General features: G+C 42.2%; 3 protein-coding genes across 3 annotated transcripts in view; 2 read left to right on the forward strand and 1 right to left on the reverse strand.

Moving 5' to 3' along the window:
• Nucleotides 1–5,202, forward strand: part of ildr1a (immunoglobulin-like domain containing receptor 1a) — a 6,459-nt gene extending 1,257 nt beyond the window's left edge. Inside the window, exons 3-9 of the mRNA XM_005943308.3 lie at nucleotides 278–427; nucleotides 790–909; nucleotides 1,061–1,207; nucleotides 1,546–1,668; nucleotides 1,779–1,960; nucleotides 2,879–3,505; nucleotides 3,650–5,202. Of these exons, the coding sequence (XP_005943370.1) occupies nucleotides 278–427; nucleotides 790–909; nucleotides 1,061–1,207; nucleotides 1,546–1,668; nucleotides 1,779–1,960; nucleotides 2,879–3,505; nucleotides 3,650–3,688 (1,388 nt within the window). The 3' untranslated portion in view covers nucleotides 3,689–5,202. The remainder of the gene's footprint in view (nucleotides 1–277; nucleotides 428–789; nucleotides 910–1,060; nucleotides 1,208–1,545; nucleotides 1,669–1,778; nucleotides 1,961–2,878; nucleotides 3,506–3,649) is intronic.
• Nucleotides 5,203–7,146: 1,944 nt separating this feature from the next.
• tmem39a (transmembrane protein 39A) lies at nucleotides 7,147–21,643 on the forward strand. Its single transcript, XM_005943316.3, has 9 exons — nucleotides 7,147–7,449; nucleotides 13,443–13,656; nucleotides 15,409–15,631; nucleotides 15,868–15,951; nucleotides 16,076–16,230; nucleotides 16,619–16,976; nucleotides 17,079–17,266; nucleotides 17,365–17,485; nucleotides 20,049–21,643. The coding sequence occupies exons 2-9, from the start codon at nucleotides 13,544–13,546 to the stop codon at nucleotides 20,286–20,288; spliced, it is 1,482 nt and encodes a 493-aa protein (XP_005943378.1). The 5' UTR covers nucleotides 7,147–7,449; nucleotides 13,443–13,543; the 3' UTR covers nucleotides 20,289–21,643.
• A 793-nt stretch (nucleotides 21,644–22,436) lies between these two features.
• Nucleotides 22,437–26,190, reverse strand: LOC102312887 (serine protease 23). Its single transcript, XM_005943315.3, has 2 exons — nucleotides 25,886–26,190; nucleotides 22,437–25,154 (listed from the first exon to the last, which is right to left on the reverse strand). The coding sequence occupies exons 1-2, from the start codon at nucleotides 25,912–25,914 to the stop codon at nucleotides 23,951–23,953; spliced, it is 1,233 nt and encodes a 410-aa protein (XP_005943377.1). The 5' UTR covers nucleotides 25,915–26,190; the 3' UTR covers nucleotides 22,437–23,950.
• Between the last annotated feature and the right edge of the window lie 736 nt (nucleotides 26,191–26,926).

The following is a 26,926-nucleotide window of genomic DNA, read 5'->3' on the forward strand; positions in this document are numbered from 1 at the left end:
TTTGTTTGTTTGTTTTTCAATCAGTTCTTTATTTTATTTTTTTTACTCTCACCTCACTTGGTGTGGTGCTTCCTACTGCACACATTTCATTTTTGCTATTCCCAAGGCTGCAATGAACAATATCAATAAGAATAATAATTTCATCTATGATCATTTGTGGGTTGTACCTGATGATCTTGTCTTTTGTGAACCACCAGTTTTATCCCAAACAGCCAGTAACATGTTTTGGCCAGTTGTCAGTCTTTGCACTATTAAGCTTTTACATCTGGTTTTGCAGCATACCAGGCTCAACTACAGTTAGGACAAGATCCATCAAATGACTGTCCAGACCGTGACCGGACAATACGCACTGTGGTCCAGAAAACAGGAAGCAACCAGCCTATACTGGGAACAGAGTACCAGGAACGGAAGATTTCCGTCCAAAACCGTGAGTTCACCCCAAGATGAGCCTAAATGTGATTTGGGTTTTTTGTTTTGTTTTGGGTTTTGTTTTTGTTTTTTTAAGCTGAAGCACCTGTATAAATCTTTTAAATAGATGCTTGGTACAATATGAATTGGTAGTTTTGTTCAAATAACTGTGAACTTTTTTTTTTGGTTGTTCTTCCTTCATTTTCATTATGTGATCATTTTTGCAGAAATAAAGGATTAATAGTATGATATCCCGATGGCCTTTTAATTTGTAGAGATGGAAGTGAATTGACGAATGCTGTCCAGTTCTTTGAGCTTCTGAAATTAGGGCACAACAGAGGAAGTTGAATTTAATCATGTATGTTTGCATTGTCTGGACAGAGGCAGATCTGGTGATCAATGAGGTGATGTGGTGGGACAACGGGGTGTATATCTGCAATGTTAATGCTCCTGGAGACACCAGTGGGATCACTTCCAAAGAAGTCAAACTCATTGTCTACAGTAAGAAAGAAAATATGAATGCATAAGATTAAACACAGCAGAAGCTGCAGCTTCTGTTAATGTTATTAATGCTGTAACATACGCAAAAACCTAGTCTGCTTCTTAAGACACAGAACACAGAGCGTCTCCCTTTTTCTTCGTCTGCCTACAGACTGGTTGACTGCGTTGCTCATCATCATCGGTGCTCTCCTTCTCATCATGCTCTTATGCATCTGCTGCTGCCAGTGCTGCCCTCAGATATGCTGCTGCTATGTCCGCTGTCCCTGCTGCCCTCAGAGGTGCTGCTGTCCTGAGAAAGGTAAAAGCTTTCATTCAAGGGCGCTTCAACAACAGAAGTCAAGGAATAAGGCAGTTTGGGAGTTGAGGAGGAAAAAAAACCAAGCATGAAGGAAGGAAGAATATTTCATTGCCTGTATATCTAGTGAATGTTTGATTGCTGTTTCCATTGCTCCACTCAGTTTGGTCATTAACAGATCGTTTCTGCAGGCCTTCATTTGTGTTTGAAAGTACCTATTGCTAATAGCCTTAGTGAAATCAAACATGTGACCTTATCATGCTGCAAATAAAAAGCCCATATACTTTGAGATAGCCTCACTGAATCTGTACATACTAGAAATTGTTGTTCTCACGTTTTAGCTGTGATGCAGCATCGTATGGTGAAGCAGGCTCAGAAGGCCATGAATCCTTGGTTAGGAGGACAACCAATATATGCACCACTGAGCTCCGCCCCCAGCCAGATGAACCCAATGCTCTACGCTGGTACATGCACACATTAATCTGCACATATTAAAGTGACAGACTTAAATAGGTTTTAATTTGCTGTTTCCTTAAATTTTCTAAATGCTTTTCTTTCTTTTTTTTGTCTTCAGGGTCTGTTGCAGGGAGCAGCATCCCTTTAAAGACTATGCCTCTCCCTCCTCCTCAGTCTTCAGCTTACAGCATGCCCCCTCCCAGTGTCCAAGGTAACCGCACGCCAGCCAATAACAATCACATGCTCGACTACCTGGAGAACCAAGTGAGGGGGTTGGAAATGACCGGTCCTCTTCTACAGGTATGTTCCCACGACTTTTAATGTAAACAAAAACACATTCGTTGGTTTACAGCAGGGGTGGGCAACTCCAGGCCTCAAGGGCCTGGAGTTGTCCTTGAACCAACACAGCTGATTTAAATGGCTAAACTAGCTCCTGCAGTTCTCCAGAGGCCTGGTAACAAACTAATCATGTGATTCAGGTGTGTTGACCCAAGGTGAGATCTAAAACCTGCAGGACACCGGCCCTCGGGGCCTGGAATTGCCCACCCCTGGTTTACAGGCAACAATCTGTGAATTGTAATGGCTCCTATGCTTCATGGCCTACTTTCTGAAGGGCGTTGCACTTGTTTGAATACTTTTGCTTTCTGTATCGTTTTTTTTTTTTTTTTTTTTGAGCTAACACAAGTCAGTTGCGACGACTTTTTATGACTTATGTCTGACTGATGTCATTAGAGAATTAAAGTGTGACCGTTTCAGACGGGCTCATCAAACCCACAGTGAAGAGAGAGCTTTTTGCTTAGTTTTAAACACGTCTTTCACTTTTTATGTCAAGAATGCATATAGTTAGAGACATCCAGACTTGACACAACACGTTAATCACAGCATTGTGTTAGAAAATTAAATATTACACTTTAGAAGGTCACAACTGACTTGGTGTCTTCAACCTCGTAATTTTAGTTTCCTCAGGAAACAAATTCTTAAAATGGTGGAACATTTTCTGCTTTTCTAAACCTGAAGTTCCCTGTAGTGGTTCACTTCATTTCTGAGGCTTATCATATGGACAATAAGTGCCTGATATATATATTTTTAAATTTATTTTAATGATGCAATTACCATAACAGTATATACTCTATTTGTAGCATTGAACCTGGGCACAGTTTTCGTTTTGTTTTTAAGTTTTAGTTATATTTATTTCTTCTTATCTCTCTCTTCTTTCAGTCTCAGCCACCCCCCCCACCTCACACCCAGCACTATGCACCTCCTGCCCAGCACTATGCGCCTCCTTCCCACCACATGCCCGTCAATGTCCCATTTTCACCAGGCCCCCCCAGCATGATCTCTGCCCTCAACGATGGCCCAGCAGAGCGCCGTGTCATTACGCTTCCGCCAATAAGGGAGTCGCAGTTAGGTAGAGTTCCACCTCCTGCGCCCAAGACCCGGCCACCGAGTTCCAGCGAGAGCAGCCGCAGTGGCTACACTCGTCGCGACGAGCAAGGGGGAGCGGGCAGACGTTACCCGTCACCTACCAGATCTAGAGGTATTCCCCGGAGCTACAGCGAGGAGTCACTGGATGGGCGGGGTCGCAGCCGGGCACGAGAAGGCATGGACCGCCCTCGATCCCGTTCCAGGGATGACTTGTTTGACAGCAGGTCCAGAGGGAATTACTCTCCCCCAGCAGCACGACACTCGAGGAGAGGGTCCTGGAGCTCAGATGAGGGAAGCAGCAGAAGAGGGGCGGTGGGAGGTGCAAGGAGAGGAGGTGGAGGCTGGTCCGATAAACCTCCCAGTTACACAGAGTACGAGCCGGGACAGAAACCAGGAGCACGAAGAAATGATTATTACTCTGTAAGGAATACTTTGCTTTAGTTTGCAAACTTGCAAGTACACCAATGCACTTGTATCACACATTTCTCAAACATGCAGTCACTATTATAAATAAAACCTCTGTTTGCTAGTGCAGTGAATCTAAAGTTAGTATGTCTCTCTCAGGACAAGGCGTCTCGCAGTGGCAACAGCATCGTCATCTGAGCCCTCCATCTGCGAAACACACTGACCTCTGTTTCAGAGAGCAAGCCAACTCATTAGCCTGTTGTCTGGCTCTGGGTAAACCCTTTATATGCCCATATATATATATATATTTTTTTTAATCTGTGAATCGACTAACTCTTTGTACATCTGATGAAGGACAAACTCTGAGATTGAAAAATCCAGATATTCGTCATGCTTTCCCCTCATACAGGTGGATAGAGGTCAAATGGCTCATGAGAGAAGGGAAACCTTTTAAATTAAATTAAACCAAATGATGATTGTAACTCTGAAGAAATTGTGGTAATACTCCCCTCGGCTGGTTTGTTAGTCTAAAGAAATTATTCAGAAGGAAATTTGGACTAAAAGCTTGTTGCGTTTTTTGTTTTTTGTGCTGAAGCTCTATTTATTTGGTAGTTAATTCTAATAAGGGATAAAGTCATGAAACAAACGCTACAAGGTGCAAAAGAAAAGTCTCTCAGGGTGAGTAAGCATTTTTGTTTTTGTTACATTATAATTTATAGTTTAAACCACATCAATATGATTACATTTTATGCTTTTGTTAAATCACAAAATATTGCTTTCACATCTCCATAATGTCTTTAGTGTCTTTTGTATTTGCTATATTTTAAAATAAAATGCATACATTACTTGGCTATGGTTAGAAAATGCATGTGTACATAACTTGTATCTCGTTGATACTAGGAGTAAATTAGTCATACAGTCAGTGGAGTGACGGACCTTTTTGATTCATTCACTGTTATTACAAGCTATTTTTTCTCTTTTTAAAAAAACTGTACAGTTACTTTGTCATAGTACTTCAATAAGTCTTTGACATCTGGGGTACAACGTACCTGTGAGTTGCTCTTCTTCCTGTTTGACCTTTGAGCAACTTGATAGTCGCACATGTTGTGTCGATAAGGGCTTCAAATCTTAGCGATATTCCACATGTAGAGAGAAATCATCAAAGTAGGTTGCCATATCTTATCACACTGCCACTGTTTTCTTGACAGCCATAGTTTTTAATATTCTGAACTATTTGCATATCTAAATATAGCCTAAAATGCAAAAGCAATATCAAAGTATGTATCCAAAACCTATAAATTATCAGACATCGACTATACACCCCAAAACGATTCACAGTAGAACTGTAAAATAAAGCCTAAATATGATGCAAATTAAAGCTGATGGCAGGACAGTTTATGTAAAGGTCAAGGTGTTGCAGGAGAATTATAGTTTTGGGGTGTTTTTTTTTTGTTTGTTTGTTTGTTTTGTTTTTGTTTGGTGGCTTTTCACATACTGGCAAAGCAAGTCAGTTGTTTTTGCGCTTTAATGTAGATTTTTTTTTTTTGTCTTAATGTCATTTTCAGCTGGGTTTCTTTTCTTTTTCTGTTATATGGTGCTTTTATTTTTTTTATTTTTTTAAATGAAACTGTTTTCTGTAAAGTCATTGTACAAACCTACTTCCCAAAAATTGGGAACCTGTGTAAAATGTAAATAAAAATGAGAATGTAAGACTTTGGAAATCTCAAAAGTTTTTATTTTATTCAAAACAGAACACAGAAAATGTGAAATGTTTAAACTAGGACACTTCACCATTTCATGGAAAACATGAGCTCATTGTCAATTTGATGGCAGCAGTTCATCTCAGAAGTGCTGGGACAGGGGCAACAAAAAACTGAAAGTAACTCGCACTAAAAAGAAACAACTGGAAGAACAGCTAATTAGGTTATTTGGCAAAAAGGACAGTAGCAAAGTTAAATGTAAAATAATATGTATTTTTCTCAGATTTAAAAGTGCATGAGGTTTTTTTTCTTTTCTTCCGGTTTACACTGTCTTTGTTGAAAGTGCACATGATGGAGCTGAACTGAGAAACCAGACGCTAATTATACCTGCTTCTGTTAATGAGGCAAACACAAACAGCACTTCTGAATGCACTATCATTATCACTGTTTCAGCAGCATGCCCTAATGCAGCCACACAGTGGTTTCTCAAATACTGTTTATCACTTGATGCTCTTGTTGTACACTTACCAGCCAATTTACCAGTTACATCTGGCTAGTAATGGGTTGAAGCCCCTTGTGACTTCAGAGCTGACTTAATTCTTCATAGCATAAATTCAGAAAGGAGCTGGAAACATTCCTCTGAGAGTTTGCTCCATACTGACATGACAGGATCACACAGTTGCTGCAGCTTTGTTAGCTGCTCATCTAAGATGGGACTCTTTTGTTCTACCCCCTCCAACAGGTGCTCTACTGGATTGAGATCTTTTGACGGTGAAGGAGTACAGATAACTCATTTTCATGTTCAGTAAACTAATTTCAGATGATTTGAACTTTGTGACATGACACGTTGTCCTGCTGCAAACAGCCATTAGAAGATTGGCATTGTGGGGTCATAAAAGAACGAACATGGTCACAAACAATACTCAGGCAAACTGTAGTATTTAAACAATGCTGAGTCCAAGAGGTCCAAAGTGTGCCAAGAAAATATCCTACACCACTAGACCATTATTAGCCTGAAGCACTGATGCAAAGCAGAATGGATTTATGTTTCATGTTGTTTATGCTAAATTCTCCTAACATTTAGTTGTCTCTGCAGAAATTCAAAACAAAACAAAAACTTCAGACCAGGCAACAATTTTACAATCTTCTCTTGTCCAGTTTTGGTGAGCCTTAGTGAACTGTAGCCTCAATTACCTGTTCTTAGCTGACAGGGGTGGTACCAGGTGTGATCTTCTACTGCTGTGTACAGGCAGAAGACCACACCTGGTGATGCAGAGATGCTCTTCTGCATACCTTGGTTGGAACAACTGGCTCTTTCAACCATTGTTGCCTCCTCAAAGCAGTCTGGCCATTCTCCTCTGACATCAACAAGGCATTTTCACCCAGAGAACTGCTGGTCACTGGATATTTTCTCTTTTTTGAAACCACTCTCTGTAAACCCTTGAGATGTTTGTGTGGGCAAATCCCAGTAGATAAACAGTTTCTGAAATACTGCGCTAAAGAAATTGCACACACATAATTATGCAAAAAACATTAAAAAGTAATGTGGTGCCAGCAAAAAGACGTATTGTTCAAAGTCACTTAAATTACTTTTATTATGGTGAATATGAATTACATTCTTAGAAAGATATATTTAATCTCGATTTTTTTCTTTCTTTTTCTCTTTTGAAATTGTATCTTCAATCGCAATTCCATAATTTATTATTATTGTTATTTATGTATTTTACCATTGTAGGGCAGTAGGAGAGACAGCTGAATAGTTTGTCACTACAAACAACAGTATGGGCAGTAAAATCACGTGCATGCGAAATGTTCTGATAGTATAGTACATGAGTGAAGTGCAGCATTGAGATGATCACTAAGAATAAAAGATGAAAAAACGATGCACTGACTCCAGATCAGCTTTTTTTGTAAGTTTTTTTTTTTAATCAAACTGCGACTGTGCAGCTTGCTTAAGTCGCGCGCTGATGACGACACGCGCAGAGGCGGTGCGGGTTTGCCACGTCGGTCTCTGTGCAACGCATTTACACTGTTGCTCTTCCAGCCCAGGGCTAACTTTTTGTGGCGTTTAGTGCTCTCACCCTGAGAAAAGGCGACCCCCCCGGTGTCGCCCTCGCCGCTGTAGCCCGTCGCCACAGCAGCTCAGTCCAGGGAATTGAAGCTGAAAGGCGGAGAAATGCTCGGTACTGCCCGGACTCGCCGCACAACTGACTGATGCATCCTCGTCCAGCTCAGCCGCCCGCATGTTGTCGATGTTTTGTGAGTAACGACGGCTTTTACACAGCTTTTAAACTGTCCACGTTTGCCACCGAGCTAAAAGCTATTGCCTGTGTCCGTTTTAGCGCTCTTTTTAAAGTGCGCTCCCAAGTTTCCGCAGTCTTAAAAAATGACAACGCCGCCTGATGTCATGATCCAGACGAGCAGCTTTCAGTGCACGTCTTAGCAAGTCTAACACCCCCCCAGAAGAACAAAAAAATAAAAACCCAAAACACCGTCTCACAAAATGTTGTGCAGAGTGCAACAAAAGCATTTCACAATTATAAGGAGTCGCGCTTAAAGTAAGAAACACGTTGCACTTCCACAAAATTGCTAAACACCATCCTGCAATCCCTTCATTGTAGTTCATTTCTGTACGCCTCAGTTCCCGTTTTCACTTTTGGCTTCTTTTTTTTCGAGTTGTCATCTTGCGTCCCTGCGCTCTGTTTGAGTCGCGTGTGCGTGAGTTAACGTCGGTTTCCTGTTTGTACAGTCAGCTCCAGTGCTCGATATTGATGCCGCACAGTGGCCTGTGAGCAAGCTGTTTTATCTTTTCCATCATGTTTCACAAGCTCCATCAGCATAAAGGAAATGTTGGTATACATAGAGGCTGCTGCTTATCTGGCTCTGGTTTAATTTTCGTTTAGAAGTCTGTCACTGGTTGATGAGAAACTACTGTGTGTGTGTGTGTGTGTGTGTGTGTGTGTGTGTGTGTGTGTGTTTTAAGTCACTGGGTAATCATAAGAATCTATATAATGAGAGTGACAAGGATTTGAGTTGTAGCTACACTTCCTGGAGGTTTGTATGTTCTGTTGTTTGCAGCCCTGCAACAAGCAAACAAGAAAATAATGGGGGGAAAGTCTCAAGTGTCTCTTTTTATTGTAGGTTAGCATTATTTTAGTTTTTAGTACGCGTTTCATGTTTTACAGTATATCTATAATGGTGAGTGAACAGGCTCACACATATACCCAGCCTGTTTTCTACTCATAAATGCCACCATACCTTTGACAGAAGAAGGAAAAACAAAACGCTGAAACCCTCAGAATCATATGAATGCTCTCACTGGCCGCTTCATTAGGAACACCTGTTCAACTCCTTGTCGACAGAAATATCTAATCGCTCAGATATTTAATCAAAAAATCTAAGCAGTCCGTCACAGGGTGGTAACTCTGCATTTAGTTGTGTAGATATGATCGAGACGACCTGCTGAAGTTCAAACCATCAGAATGAGGAACAAAGATGATGATGAAAGTAGCATGGTTGTGCCAGACAGGTTGGTCTGAGCAATGGAGAAACTGCTAATCTACTGGGATTTTCCCTCATAACCATCTCTATGGTTTACAGAAAATGGTCAGAAGAATAGAAACTTTCTAGTGAGTGGCAGTTTTCTTGTGAAAGATGCCAAGAGTGGAGAATGGCCAAACTGCTCTGAGCTGATAGGAAGACAACAGTAACTTTAAAAAATAGCTTGCTCCAACCAAGATGTGCAGAAGAGCATCTCTGAACACCTCCAATCTTGAAGCAGATGGGCTATGGTGGCAGAATACCACACTAGGTGCTGTTTCTGTCAACTGAAAACAGGAAACTGATGTGTAATGGTGTGTAGGGTATTTGCTTGCTGTACTTCGGGCCTTTTAGAACCAGCTGAGTATTGTTGCTGAACTTGTGTATGCCTTTATGATCACAGTTTGGCCATCTTCTGATCACATTGAGTTCACTGTGCACAAATGATCTCCACAGTCTCCAAATCTCAGTCCAGTTGAGCATCTTTGGAACGTAGTAGAAAGGAAGATTTGCGTTATGGATGTTCAGCAGACAAATCTGCAGCAGCTATGTGATGCTGGCATGTCAGTTTGGATCAAAATCTGAATCTCTCATGCACCTTGTTCAATCTGTGCCATGAAGAATTATGTCAGTTGTGAAGGCAAAGGAGTGTCCAACCCAGCGCTAGTAAGGTGTACCTAATAAAGTGACTAGTAATCACGAGATAAAACGGCAGCAAATTCTTAAAAATCTGGAACTGACTACAAATTATTTAAATTATTAAGCTGTTAAAAGTGTCTTACATTGAATTCCCCTTTTCTTTTATAGAATATACGTGAAGTTATTGCACTTATTGCACTTTACTACATATAAATTGCTACTGTTGGTTAGTGTGAACATCTCCATTAAGAATAGGTGAGTCTGAAAAGTATGATATGCGATATGACCGAAATCTCATATCCCGATATAAGAATTCTATCATCCCGATAACAATAAAAATCACAAAAATGTAACATTTTCTGTAAATTCTGTGAATCTCGGGCAGCTCAACTTGCGTGAAGTGTTTCCAGCTGCGCGTCCTTTACCCGGAGTCGAGTGTTTTAACCGATGCATGAAACTATACATTTTTAGACATAAGTTGTAACGGCCGCCGTTTTCTTTGTATCTATTACACGGCGTGCTGCGGGGGAAAGCCTGTTCTAACGTTTGAGTCTAAGGTTTATTTTTTTTAGCACCTGGCGGCTCTTTTTTAATTCTCATCCGTAAATAATCTGCTCTTTCACGTGATTCAGTTTATTTTGAAAAGTCTCAACAGGATCTTGAGCTTTATTGTGAAAGGTTTATGTGGAACATAATTCAAATATTTATTTAATATTTATAAAAATGAACCAGTTACAACTTTTTGTATGTGACCTGTTTACTGTTTTAAATGTAGCCTTACAGATATTCAGTTTATGGCACAACTCTTTGGTTGACATGACTTCAGAGATCCTGGAGATTTGTGGAAAACGGTTGCGAAATTGTTTTTAAAACACACACACTCGCGCACACATGCACTTTAAAAAAAAAACCAAAACAGACAAACAAAACAAAGTGACTCTTGCGTGCTCCCACTTCAGATTTTAATCCTTTAAATATGGAACCGTTTAAACTTTAAATTTAAAATAAGCTGTGTGTCTGTGGACTTCTGTTTTATAAATGTGTGCTGCAGAGCATCAGCTAGCTGACCTATTACCACAGCTCATTGGGCACCTTGATAGAAAAAGCTCAGGTGTAATCAGTAACAGTCTGTGAATTAGGCCAGATATGAGTAAGCACGGGGACATTTGTTTGTGTTCTCTAAAGGAGCAGAGAGCAGGTTTTGTCTGGCAGGTTGTCATTTTCTGTGTATATCAGTCTCACTAAACACGTTTGCACACACCCTCAGAGGTGTGTTAGCATTTTGAATTCTTTGGCATGAAGACACTTAAAAATCCCTCTGTAAACGCCTCTGGGCATTTGTTTCCCAAAATCAGCGTAAGCATGCCCAACTGCTTACGTTCAGGTTTTCTTGTCTGTGGAGTCAGAGAGCAATGACGGGTCTTTTTGCCTTTCTTAACAGGGAGTTTGACAGGAGAGTGTAGCCTCTGAAAAGATAAAGGGGATCTCTGTGTCTATTTCTATAGCCGCTTTTACATAGACTGGAGATGAAATGGGCAGCATCTCAAAATTCGAATCGAGAAGTCATCTAAAGTTTTTTTTTTTCCTTTTTTCCCCACATCCTACACAAAGCATGTAAGTAGAACGTGCAGGAGGACACTTGCTGTGGATTCACAGGACTTTTACCTGCTCTGTCCTCACATGGATGATCAGTGGGACCTCACACAGACTTTGCACTAGTTAAACTCCCTTTGAAGGCTTATCCAGCTGAGTAAGACATTTACATTTTTACTACTAGATAGTGCCAACAAGATTTGCAGACTGCAGAGCATGTGTACTGTTTTCTGTGCAGATGACTCTGTATGTGTGTATATTAGGCAAACCAAGGTTAAAGCAATTCAGCAGCCCTACTATACAGGGAGTGCAGAATTATTAGGCAAATGAGTATTTTGTCCACATCATCCTCTTCATGCATGTTGTCTTACTCCAAGCTGTATAGGCTCGAAAGCCTACTACCAATTAAGCATATTAGGTGATGTGCATCTCTGTAATGAGAAGGGGTGTGGTCTAATGACATCAACACCCTATATCAGGTGTGCATAATTATTAGGCAACGTCCTTTCCTTTGGCAAAATGGGTCAAAAGAAGGACTTGACAGGCTCAGAAAAGTCAAAAATAGTGAGATATCTTGCAGAGGGATGCAGCAGTCTCAAAATTGCAAAGCTTCTGAAGCGTGATCATCGAACAATCAAGCGTTTCATTCAAAATAGTCAACAGGGTCGCAAGAAGCGTGTGGAAAAACCAAGGCGCAAAATAACTGCCCATGAACTGAGAAAAGTCAAGCGTGCAGCTGCCAAGATGCCACTTGCCACCAGTTTGGCCATATTTCAGAGCTGCAACATCACTGGAGTGCCCAAAAGCACAAGGTGTGCAATACTCAGAGACATGGCCAAGGTAAGAAAGGCTGAAAGACGACCACCACTGAACAAGACACACAAGCTGAAACGTCAAGACTGGGCCAAGAAATATCTCAAGACTGGTTTTTCTAAGGTTTTATGGACTGATGAAATGAGAGTGAGTCTTGATGGGCCAGATGGATGGGCCCGTGGCTGGATTGGTAAAGGGCAGAGAGCTCCAGTCCGACTCAGACGCCAGCAAGGTGGAGGTGGAGTACTGGTTTGGGCTGGTATCATCAAAGATGAGCTTGTGGGGCCTTTTCGGGTTGAGGATGGAGTCAAGCTCAACTCCCAGTCCTACTGCCAGTTTCTGGAAGACACCTTCTTCAAGCAGTGGTACAGGAAGAAGTCTGCATCCTTCAAGAAAAACATGATTTTCATGCAGGACAATGCTCCATCACACGCGTCCAAGTACTCCACAGCGTGGCTGGCAAGAAAGGGTATAAAAGAAGAAAAACTAATGACATGGCCTCCTTGTTCACCTGATCTGAACCCCATTGAGAACCTGTGGTCCATCATCAAATGTGAGATTTACAAGGAGGGAAAACAGTACACCTCTCTGAACAGTGTCTGGGAGGCTGTGGTTGCTGCTGCACGCAATGTTGATGGTGAACAGATCAAAACACTGACAGAATCCATGGATGGCAGGCTTTTGAGTGTCCTTGCAAAGAAAGGTGGCTATATTGGTCGCTGATTTGTTTTTGTTTTGTTTTTGAATGTCAGAAATGTATATTTGTGAATGTGGAGATGTTATATTGGTTTCACTGGTAAAAATAAATAATTGAAATGGGTATATATTTGTTTTTTGTTAAGTTGCCTAATAATTATGCACAGTAATAGTCACCTGCACACACAGATATCCCCCTAAAATAGCTAAAACTAAAAACAAACTAAAAACTACTTCCAAAAACATTCAGCTTTGATATTAATGAGTTTTTTGGGTTCATTGAGAACATGGTTGTTGTTCAATAATAAAATTATTCCTCAAAAATATAACTTGCCTAATAATTCTGCACTCCCTGTAAGTCTTAACCTCTGTTTTACTGTTTGTTTGTTTTTTTGTTGTTTTTTTTTTTTTTATCATTCAATAAAAAAATTGTGAGCTCATTTGAGTGGCTGTAGTTTGTGGTGGAACTTTCACTGTGTTGTAATCAAAAGTGTGTCAGATAATTTGTCTGTTCCATTTCTGTCATTGAAATAAGGTTGTGAGTTAAAAGAGCAGCTAGAAACTGTCCTCACAACATTCCAACGAAATTCTGCTTATTGTAGATAAGATGGCTCAGAGGACCTGTAAGTGTTTTATATGTGAATGAAGACAACCTTGTTTATTATCCCTCTTAGGTTTTAACAGATTATTTCAAGTATAGTTCAAATGTGATTGACATTACATAGTAGTGTGCTAGTTGTATCAAACACAGCAGCTTTGACAAGCTTGTAAACTCTTGTTGAAGTTGCCTTTCATTCTGAAAACAGTTACATACAATTAAAACGATTTAACAAAAAAAATGACAAAGCTCCGTTCTCGCTGAGTAGAGGGCTTTGGGTTTTTGTCAGTTCAGTTTGAATGGTGTGCTCTGGGTTTTTCATAATCTGTCTTGTCTTATGAAACGTTGTCTTCTCTTTTGGTTTGGTTCACAGTGGCCTGGCAGTACATGGTGGCTCACTGAGGAGGAAGGGGGAAGTCCCAGTGGCTTTTGGTTGGTGGGCTCTGCCCTTGGTTGCCACAGTAATAGGCGACCATGCCAGGGGGTCGCAGGGGTCCCAGCAGACAGCAGCTAAGTCGCTCCGCTCTGCCGTCCCTGCAGACTCTGGTCGGAGGAAACGTCGGGAATGGTACAGGCCTCAGGAACAGGTATGTATACAGAGAGCCTCTCAGTGCTGTCAAGATGCAGTAATAAAGAGGTTTTGATTCATTAATGCATTTAAAGCAGGAATGGACTGATTGAGAAATTCTGAGCCAATTCACAATATAGAACTTCTTTTTTCTTGTATTATGTCAACTTTCTGTGTGAGGTGAAAGTCAGAAATCTTGATGATACATGATTCATGTGTCATCAAGATTTCTGAATCATTTTCATCTAAATGAGACATTTACTATGAATCATCACACTGTCTTTTAACCTGTGATGCACATGAACATTGGCCACTGACAGCTTCTTTACAAGGCCACTAAAGAATAATTTTGAAGGTCAAATTTCGATTCAGAAATTCACTGCAACTGTTATTTTTGTATGTTTGCTATTATTGTGCTTTGAGCAAAACATTTGTTGTAATGTAGACAAACCAACGATCAACTTATAGGATCTTGGATTGTTGCCCCCCGACGAGGGATGGGTATTGATAAGATTTTCACGATTCCGATTCCATTTATGATTCTGTTTAACGATTCGATTCTTTATCGATTCTTATTTTTAAAAAAGGAGAACACTAAGGTCGATTAGCTTAGCGCTTTGTTTTATATCGTCTCTTTGAACAAGATAGAAATTTAGGAGTAACATGGCCTTACAAACCCAACAGTGAGATCTTAAGAGATCCAGCCTACGGCTCTTCAATGGGGTGTCACAGGGTCCCCAGGAAAAAAAATTGTAAATGTAAAATAAATATTCTTTTGTAGCAATAACAAAGTGTAACATAAATTATTTGTAGCAATTATACAAGAATATCCAGTAATGTCCCTGCCTACAATTAAACACATTCATTTACCGAAAATCGGGGGCATCTGCTGTGGCAAATGGGTGCAAGCGTTTTATCACAAACTGAGTCACTGCTCGGTGACATTCGTCTATCCTGGCCGGAAAGGGGACGCTACCGGTAGACTGCAGCGACAACTGCCAGCATCTGAGCCAGCCAGACTCTGTCTCTCTCATCATGGTCACCTAAATGCGCAGTAATGGCAGGTTTTGTAATAAGGCAGATCGCGCTAACATAATATGCACTGTTAGTTTACCTGCCGCATTAACGGGAGAGGACGTGCAAACGTTACCGCTGCTGCTGGGTTGAGATTCACGAGTCCGCAGCGGAATTAAAAACACGACATTCATTTAAAGTTATCGTGTGTTTTGTGAGCAAATGCTTTTGCATATTCGTAGTGTTTCCTCCCTTAAATGAAATCTCTACTTTTCAAGTATTGCAAGTTGTCCTGTTGTCACCCGTTCTCGTAAAGTATAACCAAACTTTTGAGGGTTTGAGACGCTTAGGCGCCGTGTTTCCTGCCAGGTAAATGACGCTCCGCAACGTGGTGATGTCATTCAGGGCGACTGGAATCGATAAGGGAATCGTTTGCAAAAATGGCAAACAATTCCAAGGAATTGAAACAGTGGGAACCGGTTCTCAACAAGAACCGGTTTTCGATACCCATCCCTACCCCCGACTAGTTGGTGATCACAAGGAGGTTACAAGGAATGAGTTCACCTGGCTGCAGCCAAAAAAACCAACCACTTGTTGCCAGGGTGTTGTAGACTAGTCTCCACATCCCACTTTGTTTGCATACACACCTTGCAGTAGGTGTCACATTTTTAATCACACACCCAGAAGTGTTTGAGTATTTATATTTCTCTCTCTCTCCTTGTGTTGCGTCCTTTCTTTGTTCTCTTTTTCCCTCCAGGAGCAGTAACACGCTGGGTCTATCTGCTCCACCCATCTCAGCCCTCATTACTCCGGAGCCAGTGCGTCACTCGAGGATCCCCGAGCTGCCATTGGACAGCAGTCTGCTGTTTGAGTTCCTGCTTTTTCTCTATTTGCTGGTGGCCTTGTTTGTCCAGTACATAAACATCTACAGGACAGTGTGGTGGTACCCATACAGCCACCCTGCTGCCTCTACCTCACTCGTAAGGACACTTAACACACTCTTTTTCCCACCAGTTCCCTCAGTAGTCCTAAAAAATAGGTCATCATTTCAGTTTTCTGTTATCACAGTTTTAAAACTGTAAGTAAAACTGCATCAATATGTTGCTGTCTTTCCCCAACTCATAACATGCCACTTTCTTATTAAGAGGTTTAATTTAATAAGCAACAATTTCTCTGTGGAGAAACAAACCCCTATCTTTTTATCTTCCCACAACAGAACTTTCATTTAATGGACTACCACCTGGCTATCTTCATCACAGTAATGCTGGCCAGGAGGCTCGTTTGGACAATTGTTTCTGAGGTAAACACAGATTCGATCTCTGTAAGCAGTCAGCAAGCACACTGTAGGGACCTGATCCCTCATGATGTCAGTGTGGCTGCCGTGCTCTCATAACGGCGTGTTGTTCTGCTTCTGTCTCGCCCAGGTGTCTCAGTGCAGCGGGGGGTCTCTGCTGCGCTACGTGCTTCTAATCGCAGCTCGACTCAGCCTGCTGACCCTGTGCGGCTGGGTGCTGTGCTGGACGCTGGTCAACCTCTACAAGGAAAACTCTGTTCTTAACCTCCTCTTCCTGGGATATCCGTGAGTGTTTGGTCCACTTCACTCTCTAAAGGCCAGTCTACCACTGAATAAGTTGTCTCAAAGCAAAGTATTTCTAAGTGTCTTTTTTTCCTGCTTGCTTTGGCATCAAATTCTAAAAGACATTTTTCTGATTGGACTGTGTAAAAGTAAAAACCTTGCTCGCATACACGGTTTATGGCTGCAGCAGTGGGGAAAAATCCTAAACTTAAAAGCATTGGAAAAGGAATAATTTGGCTACTATACATTTTCTAGCCATTAACCAGATATTTTTTAAAGGAAATGGTTCAGATAGCTGTAAGTTTATGTAGACATTGTATTTACCATCTCATCTTCATCTGAAGGTAAAAACAAAATGCTTTTGTGTCATTTATTTATTTTTCATCCCCAGATTCGGTGTTTATGTCCCACTCTGCTGTTTCCATCAAGAGGGAGGGAAAAGCCAGGTGGCACCAGCCGATTGTGATTACACAGCTGACCACCAGCAGACCGACCTAACAGAAACCCCCTTCTTCCGACCACGCGACTTCCTCTTCCTATTACGAGAGAACCTCAGAGAGCAGTTTTCCAGCCCCCCACACACGCCCACACACACCTGCCCGCCACCCACACACTCTCACACACCAGAGCTGATTCGAGCAGAGGTGGAGGAGCTGAAGAGCGACTTCAACCGGCGAATCAAGGAAGTGCTTTTCAACTCGCTCTTCAGCGCTTACTACGTAGCCTTTCTGCCCCTCTGCTTCGTTGAGGTGGGTGTTTCACTTGCGTCTCTTTCTCTGTCATAAATTCCCGACCTTTCGCGTTGCGTAGGGTTGCTTCTGGTTTCTTACTCGTTCTTCTTGCTCCTACAGAGCACCCAGTACTATGACATGCGGTGGTCATGTGAGCATCTCATCATGGTGTGGATCAATGCATTCGTGATGCTGATGAGCCAGCTGCTGCCCCCCAGTTACTGCGACCTGCTTCATCGCTCGGCGGCTCACCTCGGCCGCTGGCAGAAGCTGGAGCACGGCTCATACAGTAACACACCTCAACACATGTGAGTGTCCCAGTGTGCGCACACTCTGGTGTACTTAGACAAGTTTAGAAATGTCTATTTAATAGGTTATGTATAACTGTGGTGTTAATGTTTTGCAGGTGGTCAGAAAGCACCATTTGGCCTCAGGGGGTGTTAGTACGACATAGTCGAAGTCTGTATAAGGCGGTCGGTCCCTATAATGTGGCTCTCCCCTCTGATGTTTCCCATGCAAGATTTTATGTGAGTACCTGTGAATTTCCCATATTAACTACGCTGATGTTCACCATTTTTCAGTTTATAGTTTTGGTCCTTATTCCCTTCTGATCTCTAATAAAATGTTTTTCAAATGTGTTCAGAAATGAGGAAAAAACAAACAAAAAACATCAGCTCTGGTGGAACTGCCTTCCTTATTATGTAGTCACTGCTCTGTGCTGTTCAGCAGTGTCCCTCTTGCAGCAGTATTTGATTACTTGCAAGCATTAGAAGAGTACTAGCTTATCGCCACTGAAGGCAGGTTTAGGTACAGACACACCCAAGCCTATTCATGATTCCTGGGAAACCTCCTCCCTCCAACTGAGGCGTGTTTACGTGTGATTATGAAAATTCAGTTGCAGAGTGTCACAAAGAGGTGGCGCTTTCCTCACAAAAACTTTGACTTGTGTTGATTTCTTGTACAAAACTTCATGTTATAGATCAAAGAGAAGATCTGAAATTGGTTCAACTCTAATTTTTCAGTTATTGTTTGCTCGGTGATTATTTTTTGCAGTCTTCTGTTTGATCTGTGATTATGATCAACATTCAGCAGGTTAGTCTAGTGTTAACTCGGTCAATGTCTTTTAGGAGAAACATAACTGGTATGTATAACGTTTTCAGCTCCAGTGAATTCAAGCACTTTATTTACATGTTGCCAAGGTAAATTACCGTATTGGAGCTATTTTCTGTGTATTTGTGTGAGCGTGAACGGACCTTAATTCTGATCAGCTGATTGGGCTTTGTGTTTTTGTGTGGGCAGTGATGATGTGTTTGGAAATAAGAGAAAGGACGGGTCACAGTACTCATAAACTAAGCACAACCTCATGCTGCCTTTATTGAAACGGGACATTAGAGCTTTACCAATTAAAATGAGATTTTTCCTACTTGTTTCTGCCGAGTGGACGAAATTAGAATTGTGTTTGTTTTTGCTGTGTTGTGTTGGTATGTGTCGGGCTGTGAGCTGAAAAGCTACAGCCGGCTGTAAGCGTCAGCAACCGTGTGTGAAAAGTGGTCAATAAAGAGATGCTGAAAAGCATGTTCATGCAAACATCGTCGGGTCTGGCGTGACTTCTGGTCCCGAACCTCTGCGCACAGCATCTGCAAATCGGGGCTTTCACCTTTACGCAGGACTGTAAGCTGTCATCTGTGAGGCGTGAGCGGTGTTTGTTTTTAACATAGTCCACGGTTGAGAATAGCTGCTGACATAATGTGGATCCGAAGATCCATAATTGGCCTACCTGGGGTTGAAAGTCTCGATAAATGCACGCCGTTTTGGCGGGTAAACCGGCTTCCGCGAGTGTGACGCTTATTTTGAGCGATGAAAAAATAATAGAATGTAATTTTATTATTTTATTTCAATATCACAATAATCTTCGAATTTAGAACTTAAGTTAAAAAAGAACTAACATAAATAAAATACACTTCAGCTAAATACTTCTAATTTATTTTCCCAAACCAGGCGGAGCCGCAGTATAAGGACTAAAGAGCCGCAGGTTACCGAGCCCTGGTATGAATGTTTGGGCTGGGGTTTGAAAATCAAGCTGTTTGAATGGTTCAGACAGAAGGGTCCACAGTAACACTAATGATGGTTTGGGCTCTTACCTGTCAGCAAAAACAAGATTTGACATCACTGCTGCGTCCATCATGTAGCTCTTCACTGAGTCTGCACCCCAGATGTTTAGAACAGAGCTCCACGTGGCCCATTTCTAAACACAAACTACTGCAACAAGTGAATAAAGTGAGTAAAGTACGAGTTTCCTCAGAGGCTAATGCACTGTGTTCAGACTGCCGGTACAGAAGCGCTGATGTCTGGCCCTTCTCACTCAGTGATAGAGTTGAGCTAGCATCTTTACTTCTCGCTGACTCTGAAGCCGAGCTTCAAAAAATCATCAGCCTGTGGTCAAGCACAGCGGCAAAATTTGTGTGGCTGCTCAACCACAGATATTGTCTTTAAACAGATATTGGAGAAGAAAAACATGCAGTAAGATGTGATCTTTAATGGGATTCCCTGAAACAGCTGGATTCACACATCGGTGAAGTCATTAGGAAGCTGCTCGGCGGCTGGTTGTGCCCAACATTTCTGAGTATTTATTTACCGCCGCCCCCTCTGAGTGTCCTGGCTGTCTCCCACAGTCCACAGCAGGTCAAGTTGTCTGCCACACTAACCTGCTAAGTGTCCATACATGTGTACTCTATTCAGTCTTTTTTGTTTTGTTTTGTTTTTGCTTTCCCACCCCACAAAGCTATAGCCAATCCTGGGCACTTTGACAGAAACCCACACTCTCTCACATTCACATAAGCAGCCAGTTTAAATTTAACAGTTAACCTTCCTGTCTTTGGAGTGTGGGAGGAAACCTGTGCAGGCACGGTGTTAACAGGGGAACTCCAACCAGAAAGGCTCCAGTCCATCAGCAGGTTTCCAGAACTTTCTTGCTGTGAGGCAGCAGCGCTAACCACTGCACATATTGAATTTTTTATTTTATTTTATTTTTTAAATCTATGACACTCTGTCATTTTTTCCCCCCGTTCTTTGTGTCTGTTTGGCTTCCAGTTCCTGTTCCACAAGCCGCTGCGGATCTTGAACCTGCTGATCTGGATCGAGTCCAGCGTGGTTTTGTACCAGTTATACTCTCTGCTGCGCTCTGAGCGCTGGAACCACACATTGTCTCTGGGCCTTATTCTCTTCTGCAACTACTATGTCCTCTTCAAACTACTCCGAGACCGCATCGTGCTGGGCAAAGCCTATTCCTACCCTCTGTCCTCCAACAGTTTGGGGCTCAAGTCGCAGTAAAGACTACACGGCGAGGCCTCTCCTACAAACTCTGGACGCGGAGGCGAGACAGATGGAGGCCTGATGGAAGTGGAAGGCGCTTGGAGATTAAGGGACAGACTTTAAACTCATAATTGTGTTTTGATACGGTTCAATTTTTAATGCAGTGTTTATATATAGACCTATTTAAAAGAATATTTTTATTTTGTATACTATTTCGAGTTACACCGGGCATTACCACGCTCATGTCATTAGCATGTTGTGTTATGTTGTTGCTAGGTGACAGGGAAGTCAGGGAATGCCAGGAAGTGACTTTTCACCAAAGATATTTTAAGTGCAGGCGGCCAATGACGGCGCAGACTTTGCCTTTGACAGTCTGTTAAAACAGGCGTTCGATTCAGAGCAGAGGGAGGTTTCATGCTTGGGTCCTGATTGTCCTTTATTCTGCTTCAGTCTTAAATCTGGACCCAGTCGTTTCTGGGGGCATCAGCACGATTCCTTCATTTCAGTATTGGTGCAGCTCTTCGTCTCTAAAAGGAATAATTTGGGATTTTTGGGAAATGTGCTTATTGTCTTTTGATCAAAGTTATACACTCAATCTGTTAACATTAGCAAATGCAAGAAAAATGGCTAGTCTGACAAATGTTTACCGTACCTTTTCATACCTGGGAGTCAAATCCTGCTGTTCTGCTACAAGTCTCTGCCGTCACAAAGATGCACATTAGTAAACTGCTTGTGTTTTGTCCTCCCCCTTTTGTTTTTATTTACTTGGGGATTGGCCATTTTTCATGATTTGGGTTAAATGTCCCTTTGCAAAGTTAGCTCTCTAAAGAAAAGCAACACTTAAAGGTTCCTAGTGTGTTTAAATTTAAACACCAAGGGCTCCTGTACAGGCGTCGGTGTTAGATATATCACTGTTTCCACTGCTGCAACCTCTGTAGTGACCCTAAAGGACTCTTTTTGTTTATATCTCTGAGATGGCTTTAACATAATGGCAGAATCTGATTCCCTGTGTGTGAAACCTTTTTTTTTATTTTTATATTTATTTATTTAATTGAAACAAAAGTCAAAGGGTAAAAATAAATCTGTCCAGTCGGTACATGTGAAACATGTTCATATTAATGAGCTTTAGGGGGTCATTGTAGGTAATTTTAGTGATCTTTGGTTTGTGCAGGATTGGCTGTTCCACTGTATAAATACTTAAACCTACGTTAAAAAGTCAGCTGAAGCTACTATCGAGGCAAGAGTGTGATATGAATCTTATTATCTAAATGTAAAAGGATGAGAACATTTCCTAAGAGTAAGTATTCCTTTAAGCAAAGTCTCAGTCTGTTATTTTTTTACTCAAAGTCCAATAAACTGTTCATGCAAACTGACTCGAGAGCAGTCTGGAAGAAAAACACAGTTGGTACTCCAATCCGCGGCCTCCGCAGACAATGCCGTGTTCTTCTCATTCAGCTTCTAACCACGTTTTCACAGTTAGTATCTGCTTGCTTCGTATCACTGGCTAACTGGAGGGTGGAGTAACAGCACCAGTCTCGAAACAACCTCACAAGCGTCAGACAAAATCTTTTGTCTGGCATCGTTAAACTCACTGCGCACTCATGAAAGTCCAAGTACAGTACTTAAAGTGAGAAAGGCTGCTGCTGTGAGAGGGTGATGCCTGAGCACACTTTCACACACTGAAATCTGGCTACAATACACCATGTTACTTAATGTTCATCCAGTCACTTGAATGTTTCAAGTATGATGGGATATAGGACTGTATCACATCAGGTCTGTCTATTGTGGACTGGAACATCCTTCATCCTCACCCTTGACCCACTGCAAATAAGTCACTGTCACTATGCTCTCATTTAGGTTTGAACGCAGAGGGTGTTTAATAGTGACACTTCAGTGGGGACTGAATGTGTAATCGCAGGGTGTGGACAGACAGCCACCTCAATGCCACTTCATGTATTCTCAGTTACCGGAATGGTGTTACAAACAGGTTGCCTTGTTGCATTGTTGTTGCCTTTCTGTGTAGCTACACTTTGCGGTCATCACCTTACCTGTCAGTAGTTTTGCCTTTATGTTCCTCCACATCTCCATCACCAGCGTCCGTCTGCAGCCAGTGCGTAACTTCAGGCAGTATTAAACTTTAGTTTGACAAAGTGGATTTTTTCCCCCCACATTGCTACCTTTGAGATGAACCAGTGTACATGTGGAGCACACAGGTTTGACAGATCCTCTAATTCACATGTCATACATGTTCTAGTTTGTCTGCAAACGTCTCCCCTTTCTTTGGTGCTTATACTTTGTGGTCACTTTACACTTGAATGTAGCAAAGTCTTGCAGCTGAATTGTGCTGTTGATGTGAATCGGTATTTTTTTTTTTTTCTTTCTTTCTCCGTGCTGTTGCCTTCAGTTGAGCGCCATTGCTGAAATGAGTTTTGAATGGCTCTCATCTTTTAATTTGCCCAGGGTAATTCTGAAATGACACAATTTAACTCTGTAACTCCCGCTTCTGTGGAGAGTCTGCTTTGAATAAAAGCTGAAGAATTGAGATATGAATAGATTCTAAATTTATTACTGCTCTACCCTCTCGACTTTAGTCAACTTGTTGCTCATTTACTTCAAATGGTTTTAAAAAAACATGACACATCCACATATCCACGTTTCCACATTCAGAGTCAGTGATGAACCCGTTGAGTATGTCAGTGCTGGAGAAGTCAAAGGAGCTGGTCCTCATATTTCGGCTTTTTACAGTGTTCAGGTTCCCCACAGCATTTCTGATTTTTTTTTTTTTTTTGAAATTTTTTTTTTTGAAATTTTTTTTATTTTATTTTGAAATTGGAAATAAAAACAACTTGTCGAACCAACGTTGTGTTTGTTTTAATTTGTCTTGTGAGCGGACTGGGATAAAAATAGAAGACACTTGCCTTATTTCAAAGCATATATTTCATTAAATCTGACAGATTTCTGGTTTCTTCAGAAACGTCACAAATAGGTAAAAAGTGCTTATGTAGGCCTACACTAACTTGGGATGCCATCATGTTCATGTGGACACCTGCAGTGTTCTTATGTGGTCAGCAGATGGCGCTTGGCAATAAGAAACAACACTCCACAAACTGCTTCATTTACCAAGTAATCTGCAGACTTGCAAAAGTCCTGAAATATCAACCCCTGCAAAACGCTTCCACCACGCCTCCCACTGTAAATAAAGCGTGCTATGCTTGTAGATAACTACTGTTTCCACTGAGAGGTTTGGAAGGAAACAGTTGGCAACTTTGGTAGCTGACTTGTACATTCATTCACAAATATAAATTTCAGTAGAGAAAACAGTGCAATCTTTAGTATTAGCTCAGTTAAAATGCTGCAGTGTCTAGATAAACAGTTTCTCTGGTCCCACCCCATCAGTCCATGTTTCAGATTAAATGAGTCCAAATAAAACTTGGTTATCCTGATAAATGTTCTAAAAGGGAGAAAAAGACTTTCTTGATATCAAAAACTAAGCAAAGGCACAAATTAAAGTGGCCCATTTGTCATGTCATTACTGGATCTGAGTCTCGTCGGCGTGTAGATATTGGCATATTTATGTTAACATATCAGTGCAGTGGGGTTGAAAAGTGTGGCTCCTGTTATGCCAAAGGGATTTGTGGCTGTGGTTTTACACCCCTTGTGTGGTCCTCATGTTTTTGTTTTCACCCCTCCCTACAGTCCATGAAGTTTCCTTTTATCCAGTAGCAGATCTGAGCATATTTCAGAGGCGTGATTCTCACCGCTACATTAAATTCCTGGGACGCACCTTGTCGCTCCACCCACTGATGCCCAGAAAACACACCTATCACCTTCCGCTCCCAGCGTCGGCGCCGACCATCCCACATCCGCGCGTAGACTCCCGAGCCGCTAGCCCCGGGTTGAGCGTCGCAGTGCTGGTACAACAGGTCTGAAGTCTCCTCGCCGGCACGACAGAACCGATACACCAGCTGTCCTGGCCGGTCGTTATCGAATCCTGAGAAGTGGACTCGGCGACCAGGCAGTCCCTGAGCGGGGGGGCTGACTCCCAGCTTCATGTGGCGCCGTTTGTGGGGTTTCTTGAGTTCAAGCAAAGCATAGTCATAGTCCATTCCTATGTCATTAGCATTCCCTTTTATCCAGCCTTTGGGAACATGGGTGCGCTTGGCTCTGATCCACTGGAACTTCATTATGTCACTGGTAGGTGGTGCGTAGGGACTCGGACCTCCTTCAACATGGTTGGTGAAGTTGGAGAGAAGGTGGAAGGAAGACTGTTGTGTGTCTCGTTGCTTAGGTTTTAAAAAGCCAACCCGGAGCCTCTGAGCTCCTTTCACATAGTTTTTACCATCGTGAACACAATGAGCAGCTGTGAGAACATGACGGTCTCCCACCAGTGTACCAGAACACCCAGTGGACAGTTTGACAGCCACTGAGAATGGATATTTAAGCAAGAAGTCCTGCCCAGCAATACTAAATCGCCCATCGTGGCCAAAGATCTGGCGCTTTCTTCTGACATGTGACCTCTCAGCCTTGCCTGAGGACCCAGTTAAGTAGGCTGGGGTCGTGTTAGAGTTGGGGTTGTAGCCATAGATCCTAATGGCAGTCTCAGTGAGCCGACCATTAGAGTGGAGAGTCTCATATGCCAGGAGACTCCGCAGGTCCCAGTAGCTTGGATGAGGGGCCTTCTTGTGGCATTCGGGGTCACAGGTTGAGGTGACATCCAAGCGGGCCTGAGACAGAAAATGAGGGGCCGGCCGAGCCTCCGTGTGCTGGGGGATGACCACAGGGATACGCTGGAGGACCCACTGAGGGTGAGAGGAGGAGGAGGAGGATGATGAGGAAAACGGGAAAACAGGTAGAAGAAAAAGGAGAACGAGGAGGCCGGTCAACCTGCGGAGAAGAGGCAGGAGAGGTGAGTGAACAGCAGCACTGAAAAGATAAAATTTATCATACCGTGACCGGACGTTCGGACCCCTCAGCAAACATAACTAAAAAACAACATCTAGAATGCATTTCAGATTACATCACTACAGCCGGGAGAGTTTCTTTTTTTTCCAACTTGAAGAATTTTTAACTTCACTGAAATCTGGCAGCCACAATCTTCCACTTAAAAAAATGCAGCCGATACCACGAACAAGGGCAAAGATCAGGCTGCTATGCTCGGATGGAAAATTCCCAAAGTGGCCTGAGGGATTGGCTTAAGCCTGCCAGAGTGGTGGAATAACAATAACAGTGTTACTGCACTAAATACAAGCTCTGTTACTTGTAAATAGGTTCGGGTGACAAAAGCCTTAATTTTGTATTTTAAACACGCTCAGACTTTTCTCTGCCCCCCGCCAGATCAACTACTTGATACACTGCTGTCAGGAACGGTAATAGAAATAAATTTCCATATCTGACTCTTGGCTTAAAAAAAAATCTTTTTTTTTTTTTTTAACTCATAAAATCAGAAGGCTAAATATCTATTTTCAGCACTGGTTTTCTAATTGCCGGCGGTAATTCTTCTTTACAGGTTTATTTCGTTATTTTACAACCTCGCCCTAAGGAGATTTTTCACGGTTCACACCCAGCCCCCCTACCCTCCTATAAACTGGGTGAAACCTGCCCTAGAGGTTGCTTACCGGGGGAGCTCCGCCCGGGAGCGAGGCATTGTCAGGAGTCTCTGCAGGTGAGCTGTTGGCTGAACACCGACAGAGGGGCAAAACGCCTCAAACTAGAGCAGACTGCGCCCTCGATGGAAGCTGTGAAGCGGTGAAGAACTCCTGCTGCGAAAGCAAACCAGCTCTTCTCTCAGCTCTTCACTCAGGGACTGCAGACCTCAGCTGCTGAGCCGTGAATCCAAAAAGGAGTCGACAGCGGACGCGTTGAATCATCGCTGCTGCTGATGCTGTAGGAGGAGGGGCAGGTCTCCTGCCTGCCTGTCTGGAGTCAAGCAGTCACATCCGATGCGGATGGAGTGTAACCACCCGGTCACGTGACTTTTTCTATCACAGGTGCTGGTTACCGTTACGAACTTTCTGCTGCGCGTAAAATCAAATCCAAAAAAGCGTGTGTGCTGTATTTTTGTATCACACGTCGTTTCTGCATCTGGATTCAATATAATCAATAGTTCGATTTTATTCTGTAGAATTTCTGGCAGCGATGATCAAACAGAGAAAAAGACAGACAGTCTGTGACACAATGACATTGTCAGAAAGAAACCCACCAACATGAAACACGCACGTGCTCCGAAAGAGAAAATCGTGGACCCTTTAAAACAAGATGCAAAGAATTAGCAATTAAAATGTTTCTGATCAATAATTGCTTATGAGGAAAACTATCTGGCAAATAAGTGCAATGCTGTTGAAATGATAAAGATCTCAAAATGCAAACTGCTGCTGAAGATGGTCTGCTAAAGAGACTGTAGAGTTTTACCTACTTCAGCAGGTGTGCAGTTGAGATCACCTCAAGAGTTTGAACTTTAATCACACTAAAGATTTTTTTTATTACACTTTATTACACATTTTATTAAAAATGAATCTATCTATCTATTCCCCTCATTCACTTATATTATTTTGCTTTTGGTGTTGAGACCATCTGTCGTGCAACATCTATCGTGGTGCCTACAGAGTAATGTCTGATATCTAAATGTAAAGTCATGTGCATGGTTGCAATTCTATCAC

This window comes from Haplochromis burtoni, unplaced genomic scaffold, assembly GCF_018398535.1.
Source record: "Haplochromis burtoni strain Fernald_Lab_line unplaced genomic scaffold, NCSU_Asbu1 Contig_262, whole genome shotgun sequence".
Taxonomy (NCBI): Eukaryota; Metazoa; Chordata; class Actinopteri; order Cichliformes; family Cichlidae; genus Haplochromis; species Haplochromis burtoni.

Bases quoted from the DNA above. Each gene is read 5' to 3' on its own strand.
- tmem39a (XM_005943316.3), top strand. From the start codon at position 13,544: ATGCCAGGGGGTCGCAGGGGTCCCAGCAGACAGCAGCTAAGTCGCTCC. The intron at 15,952-16,075 runs GTAAACACAGAT...TGTCTCGCCCAG, and splicing joins TTTGGACAATTGTTTCTGAG to GTGTCTCAGTGCAGCGGGGG. The intron at 16,977-17,078 runs GTGGGTGTTTCA...TTGCTCCTACAG, and splicing joins TGCCCCTCTGCTTCGTTGAG to AGCACCCAGTACTATGACAT.
- LOC102312887 (XM_005943315.3), bottom strand. From the start codon at position 25,914: ATGCCTCGCTCCCGGGCGGAGCTCCCCCG. The intron at 25,155-25,885 runs GTAAGCAACCTC...TCTTCTCCGCAG, and splicing joins TCCCGGGCGGAGCTCCCCCG to GTTGACCGGCCTCCTCGTTC.